This window comes from Hemitrygon akajei, chromosome 3, assembly GCF_048418815.1.
Source record: "Hemitrygon akajei chromosome 3, sHemAka1.3, whole genome shotgun sequence".
Taxonomy (NCBI): Eukaryota; Metazoa; Chordata; class Chondrichthyes; order Myliobatiformes; family Dasyatidae; genus Hemitrygon; species Hemitrygon akajei.
In genome coordinates, this window is record NC_133126.1 from 208,515,201 (window position 1) to 208,523,251 (window position 8,051).

Genomic DNA, 8,051 nt, shown 5'->3' on the forward strand with positions numbered 1-8,051 from the left:
AATGATCCATTCCTTAAAAATGTTTGGAAAACCCTACTCCAGAGAAATTCTGCGACCTATTTTGTAAGGAATATTGTTCAAATGTTCTCTTTAATTTCAGAATCACGCTTAACATCACTGACATATGTCATGAAATTTCATAGTTCTCCGTTAAGTATAGCCATAATTTATTCAAAAAATAACAAAAAGTCGACAAATTACTGTATAAATAATTCACCACATACCAGTATTCCTGCCGGCAGGTTTGTTAGAGTTATTGGGGACAGCTTTAAATAAATTTGCAGGGGGCTGGGAACCGGAGTGTAGAGACTCAGAATAGGACGAATGGTAAAAAACGAAAATATAGCATGCAGTCAGACATCCGGGAGGCATGCAGACGAAAGGACAAGAATGTAGACTGCTGGGTGAGTATCGGTGCATTAGTGAGAGTGAATCAAAAAAGGGCAGCAGATACAGAACTCAATTTTTTATATATAAATGCACGGAGTATCCGAAATAAGGTGGATGATCTTGTTGAAGTATTACAGTTTGTCAAGTTTGATGTGGCCATTATCTAATCGTGACAGATGTGTAGTTACAGTTTGTACTAATAGTGGAGTTATTCATAATGACCTTGAGTATTGTGAACAGTTTTGGTCTCTTCATCTAAGAAAATATGTGCTGGCATTGGAAAGGGTTTAGAGGACTTTCACAAGGATGAAATACAGGAATGAAAGGATTATCATCCGAAGCACATTTCATGGCTGCGGGTCTGTACTCGCTAGAATAACGAGGATGAAGAGGGCTTGTCCATTTAAAACAGAGATGCGGAGAAATTTATTTAGCCAAATGCTAGTGCATTTGTGGAACTTGTTACCACAGGCAACTGTGCAGGTCAGGTTTATGTGTGTATTTAATGCAGAGCTTGATTGGCTCTTGATTCGACATGGCATCAAAGGTTACGCGGGAGAAGCATGTGAAGTGGGGCTGAGTTGGCGAAAAAGAATCTGCCATACTTGAATTGTGGAACAGACGACGGGCCAAGTGGCCTATTCTGTTCCTATATCTGATTTTCTTGTGGTCTTCCTGGCTCGATGTTGAGGGGTCCGCTGAACCTTATTCCTCAGGATTTCTAGAAAGATGCTGCTTTATCTGAATATTGGAGTCGGTACTGTATCACTGTCGAATGAAAGTATCATAAACACAAGAGACGCTACAGATGCTGAAAATCCAGAGTAACACATGCAAAATCCTAGAAGACTTTAGGAGGCCAGAACAGGATCCATGAAAATGAATTAAGAGTCGATATTTTAGTCAACGCCCATTCTTTTGGAATCGTGATGAAGTGTACGGGCCGAAACGAAAAAGCCTAAATATTTGTAAGATTGAAGGGGGATCTTATGAAACGTATAAGATTCTAAAGGGATTGGACAGGCTAGATGCAGGACGATTTTTCCCGATGTTGGAGAAGTCCAGAACGAGGGGTCACAGTTTAAGGATAAAGGGGAAGCCTTTTAGGACCGAGATGAGGAAAGAACATCTTCACACAGAGAGTGGTGAATCTGTGGAATTCTCTGCCACAGGAAACAGTCGAGGTCGGTTCATTGGCTAGATATAAGAGGAAGTTAGATATGGCCCTGGTGGCTAAAGGGATCAGGGGGTATGGAGAGAAAGCAGGTACAGGGGTTCTGAGTTGGATGATCAGCCATGATCATAATGAATGGCGGAGCAGGCTCGAGGGGCCGAATGGCCTACTCCTGCACCTATTTTTCTATGTTTCTATGTGTCTACGTGGAGACTTTGAATAAAATAGGTCCAAGTCCACAAGGATGTCCTTAATGAAAAATGTTGCCTGGCAAATGTTTGAATCCATTGACAAAATTACAATCAGGACAGAACAAAGAGGAACCGGTGGATGATATATTTTGCAGCGAATGAGTGAGGACCTGTTGTGTTAGAAAGCAAGGGTTGTGGGGAGGAGAAACAACGCTGGACAAGACTAGGATACAGGGCCTGGGCTCAGACTAGACTAGGAAAAGGGACCTGGACGAGGAACTAGGAACTAGGAACCTGGACAAGGACACTGAGTCAGAGACTGTACAGGGAACTGGAACCTGGGTCTTGGACTCGGGGCTCGGACTCCGGATCTAGACAAGGACTGGGACGTGATAAGTTAGCAGGACTGGACGAGGGGGTAGGACGTGGGACTCCAGGGCTGGACAAGAACATAAAGCTCAGACTAGGTCTTGGTCGACTCACGTACATGTAACCTCGTCCCATGGTTCTTAGGACTACAAGATCTAATTCTAGCATCGTTCCTGAATTCTGTACTAAAACCAAGACTCCGGGTAAAGACTCCCCTTGGCACCTATTCCACTCTCGCTACGACCGTAAAGCTTCTCGACTCGGACTCAGTGCCCGGGTTCGTTCCACTCCCCCTCCCCCGCGGATCTAGTGCGCATTTGCGCAATAGCTTTCTTTATAAAACTTTAAGTTAAATCTTAAACACGGATGCTAATAAAAATCAATATAATTTATTGGAATTTGAATCATCCTATTAAGCGTAAAAAAGTTTTTGAAGATATGCGGATATTATTTTTGCACAATAGACTCATGTACGGAGACAGGATGAAGATTTTTTTTTAAAGTTTTGGAAGACCCTTTATGTCACTCCTTATTAACGAACGAAATTAGAGGGGTATCTATTTTGGTTAACTGGAAAATCCCTTTTGTACATTTTAACATTGTTACTGATTCGATTGTTGATATTTAATTGTCACTGGTTTATTATGCGGTCAGAAGGTCGCTTTGGTGTGTGTTTACACACGTAATTCAAACAGTCCTGATTTTTTTAAGAAGCTTTTTTCAGAGCTTCCGAATCTAAATGAATATAAGTTGATCATTGGCGGTGACTTTAAATGTTGCCCTAATCCGGCGATTGACAGATCATCAAGCAATCCGATGCTTCCTAACAAAGCGGCGACCTGTATTAATTCGTTTATTTTAGAATATGGCCTGGTCGATATCTGGAGATAAAAACACCCCAATGACAAAGATTTTGTTTTTTTCTTTATCTCTCACGCGTTCATCGTAAATACTCAAGAATATATTATTTTTCCTAGATACACGGTTGTTATATTCCGTTGCCTAGTGTGCGTATGACGTCATTGCGCTGTCGGATCATGCGCCTGTGAAATTAAGTCTGAAGCTCTCTGATAATTTTTCGAAAATGTCAAAGTGGAAATTGAATCCCGCATTGTTGCAGGATCCGGCTTTTGTTAGTTTTAATCAAGGAGCAAATGTCTATTTTTTTTTTAACTTAATACAACTGAAGGAATGTCAAATTTTGTTGTCTGAGATGCGATGAAATCCTTTCTTAGGAGACAGATAATTTCATATTCAGCAGGTTTAAGAAGGAAAACCAAAGCGGAACTTTTAGATAGATAGATAGATAGATAGATAGATAGATAGATAGATACTTTATTCATCCCCATGGGGAAATTCAACTTTTTTTCCAATGTCCCATACACTTGTTGTAGCAAAACTAATTACATACAATACTTAACTCAGTAAAAAAATATGATATGCATCTAAATCACTATCTCAAAAAGCATTAATAATAGCTTTTAAAAAAAGTTCTTAAGTCCTGGCGGTTGAATTGTAAAGCCTAATTGCATTGGGGAGTATTGACCTCTTCATCCTGTCTGAGGAGCATTGCATCGATAGTAACCTGTCGCTGAAACTGCTTCTCTGTCTCTGGAGATTACTAATAAAATTAGAGAGATAGATAAAGCGTATTCAGTAAGACCTAGTGAAGATCTATATAAGGAAAGGGTCATAGTCGGCCTTAGCTACGTTTCACGCGTTTCGACTGAAACTGGCCCGTCCTCCCAGGGAACCCTGACTGAAATGCAAAAATTTAATGAACAGTTCCCAGACGCCACAACATTCTCCTGGTGGTCAGCCGAACCACCAGTGGATGCTCGCTGACTGACATCTGATAAAATACTGTAAAACATTGCTCCTAGCTAAGAAAGGCTACTTTTCAATGAGAGGAAAATGAACGCTCCTATCCTAGTGGTACTGAAAAAACGGAAACTATTGGACAACAAAACAACATGTTTTAAATAGTCTCCCCAGAAGTTACATCTTTCTTTGGTCCAGCATCTGCAAAAGGCCCCGCCAACCTGCAGTTGCTGCTGCACCATACGTCAGCAGCATACCAGACAGAGAGAAAGCCCCCACCAACATTCACAGAGACCGATCCGGCACGTTGGCCAACGCATATTACCAGTGACATTGTTAGGAGAGGTCCCATTGAGTTAGCGGACTTTAACTTTCCACAGAGCCAATCACGCCGTCGTTTTAACGAGAACAGATATCTTATGAAGTTGAAAAATGGAGAACCCATTCGTAGGTCATGGTTAGTGTACTCAGAATCATCTGATTAAATCTTCTGTTTCTGCTGTACCCCTATTTGGCAAGCGAAATCACAATCTCACTTGCGGAGGATTCAGAGTGTGGGAGCGACTCACTCTCACGCTCCAGGATCATGAGAAGTCAAATGCCGCACCGCGCCAACATGGATGGCTGGCGCGAGCTGGAAACGTGTTTAAGAACGCACAGTGTCATTGACAGCACGTACCAAGAAATGCAAATGCTGAGAAAAAAAAAAACACTAGATTGACGCCATGAAGAGATTCATTGCCATAGTCTGTCCCCTTACAGAACGAAACCTTGCTTTCCATGGCCACAATTCCACCCTACATGAACCAAATAATGGGAACTTTTCTAGGTCTGGTGGAGCTGCTTGCCGAGTTCGACCCAGTGATGAGCGAACATGTCAGACGAGCAGAGAACAAAAGAAGATTGCTCTGACCCACTACATGGGGAAAACCATACAAAATGAGTTAATCACGACTTATTGGAGACAAGACACTGGACGCGATAACAGAGACAGTAAAACAATCACGTTACTACTCGATGATAATGGACTGCACCACTGACTCTGCACACATAGAGCAGCTCTCTGTGACACTGCGCATTGTCACATGCCAAGCAAATGTCGGAGCTACTGTTAGTGAGCATTTTGTCAGTTTCCTACCTGTGCTTGACACAACAGGTGCAGGCCAAACCGACATTTTCTTAACGCATATGGAAAAGTTAGGATTAGATTATCTCAAAATGCAGAAGTGTAGGCATATGATAACGGGAGCAATATGCGGGGGGAAAATAGCGGGGTGCAGAAGAGGGTACTAGATATTAACAGAAAAAACACTGTTTCATGACATGCGCCAGCCACAGCCTAAACCCAGCTATTGTCGATGCTGCAAAATTAACAGTGGAGTCTGTGTGCTTCTTTGGGGGTGCTGCAAGGTCTATATACACTATTCACTCATCAACACAGAGAAGGGAGCTTTTCAAGGAGAACGTGCCACAGATGATCCTCAAGGCAATATCCGACACGCGATGGGAATGCCGCGTGGGAAGTGTAAATGTCCTGCGCTACCAGCTTCCTGATGTTGACAATGTGCCCCTGTCACTGATTGAACATGCCACACAGAAAGGTGACAGTGAAACCACATCTGCAGCCAAAGGCCTAGAATAGAAGATTATGTATGAAAATTCCTGCTGACTGTTATCATCTGGTACAATGTTTTACATGAGGTGAATCGTGTCAGCAAGCTGCTTCAGAGCCCACAAGTGGGAATCGATGTGCTACAGCGCGAGGTGGAATATGTTCTAAAATTTCTCAAGGAATAAAGAGAGAACGGCCTTTCATCCGCCCAAACAGATTCCAGAGACATAGCCGAAGAGATAGATATGCCAATGGTCTTTCTTACTGCACGAATCAGAAAACCAAAACGCCAATTCCAGTACCAGTCCCAAAATGTAGATCCCTCCATGAGAGTGGCACCCGAGGAACGGTACAAGACAGAAGTTTTCCTTCCACTAGTGGACTCTGCCATCACAGGCATTAGTGAGCGTTTCAAGCTGATGGAGTCATTTTACAGTCTATTTAGCTTCATTTATGGAAGAGAGGAAATGAAAAAAAAACGCACAAAGTCGCACACTGAAGGACAGCTGCTTAAACCTGGAGAGGGCACTTGGCAACGTGGATGCTGAGGACCTTTTGCGCGAGGTGTCGGCTGCTGTTAGTGCCGTGCCTGCAAAAGAAATCACTGGCCTGCAGATTCTGAGCTACAATTACAGCAACAATCTGGTTGAGCTGCATTCTAACCTCACCATTGCTCTAAGACTCATGCTGACAGTGCCTGTGACTGTAGCGAGTGGAGAGAGAAGTCTTTCGAGGCTAACGCTCATCAAAAAGCATCTGAGGACAACCATGATCCAGGAGCGTCTGTTAGCTCTCGCACAGATGTCAACAGTGCATGAGATAACAAGATCGCTGGACAAAGATAAGCTCATTAAAGCAATCTCAACACTCAAGCTCAGGAGGGAGATGAAGTTTTAGTGGCATGTCTTATAACACACTTTTAGCAGAAATAAAGTTTATAATTAAAATAATAAAATAAACCACGTATTTCACTCAAAATGCGTATAGGCGATTAGGCGGCGTTTCCATTAATCGTAATTTCTCTCTCTCGCTTTCGTTCCCCCCCCTCTCCAGGCCTTACATGAGATGTCCGTGGTGCTGAAAGAGCGTGAGACGCAGTTTTTTATAAACTTTCAGTCGTTAACTTTCAAACACTCTTCATTGAATAAATAAAGTGTAAATTTTCATTAAATATGACATTACTTTTGTTATTAATTTAATTAGAAGGAAATTATTTAAGCAGTTTTTATGTCAGCAGATACCTAACACATAGTGCCATTCAGCGCAGACTAGTTGCTGAAAAGGGAGAGGCTTCTCACTCTAAAGCAAAAAATGTAATTGTTTCAGTTTTTAATTAAGAGAATCGTTTGGATTATGTTGAGCTGTCTGTCCATTATGCTGAAAGTGCATATAGTGCATCAACTTTTAAGTCCGAAATTATACCATTATTAATGAAAACCAACTTGAATATTCGCTTTTTTAATTTTTTTTGGGAAGCGGGGTAGGGCCCCACATTAACTCTTGAAACGGGCTCCCAGATGCTTAAGGCCGCCTATGGAAAGGGTTGAATTCGAAACAAAATATAATCTGTTTTTGACCTTTCTCATTGAGCAGCAATTTTATAAATCTCTAAGACATTTTTTTTAAACATGGTGTAAATCAGATAAACTGCTGGCTGGTCAGTGAAAAGCAAATATGGTCAGAAGCCAGATTTTGAAATTACGTATATATGACAGAACTGAAACATTAGAACCTTATGAAATTGATAAGATTTTTATGGATTTCTATTCGAATCTTTATAAATCTGAATACCCTGATAATGCTGTTATTATGAATAGATTTTTGCAAAAACTAAATATACCTAAAATTTCTATTCAAGCTATTAGTACACTAGATGCACCTATTAAACAAGAGGAAATAGCTAAAGCTATATCCTCTATTCAATTAGGGAAAGTTCTGGGACCAGATGGATATACAATGGAATTTTATAAGACCTTTAATGAAGTGCTTACGTCACATCTTTGTCAAACTTCCACTGATTCCATATCCTCCCGGAATCTTCCGAAAACTTTTTATGAGGCATCATTTTCATTGATTCCTAAAAAATGACAAGATCTATCTGAATGTGCCTCCTATAGACCAATTTCATTACTGAATGTGGGTTTTAAAATTCTCTCTAAGAATTTAGCGAATAGACTTGAGAATGTTTGCCTACTGTTACCTCAAATGATCAAAATGGATTTATTAAAAATAGGCATTCACATTTTAATATTCGAAGATTGTTAAATATTAATTATTCTCCCTCAGTCAAAGAATCTAAATGCATTGTTTCACTCGATGCCGAGAAAGCTTTTGAAAGGATGGAATGGCCTTATTTGCTTCAGGTTTTGGAGAGGTTTAATTTTGCTCCGGGATTTCTTTCCTGTATTAAACTGATTTATCAAACCCTGATGGCTGCGATTATAACTAACAGTCAAAAATCTGCCTATTTTAGATTATATAGAGAAAATCGTCA

General features: G+C 40.9%; 1 protein-coding gene across 1 annotated transcript in view; it reads left to right on the forward strand.

The window, feature by feature from the left end:
• The window catches only part of LOC140724678 (uncharacterized), a 23,348-nt gene extending 16,894 nt beyond the window's left edge, over positions 1 to 6,454 (forward strand). The window contains exon 4 of the mRNA XM_073039103.1: positions 6,082 to 6,454. Within this exon, the coding sequence (XP_072895204.1) occupies positions 6,082 to 6,454 (373 nt within the window). The remainder of the gene's footprint in view (positions 1 to 6,081) is intronic.
• Positions 6,455 to 8,051: the final 1,597 nt, after the last annotated feature.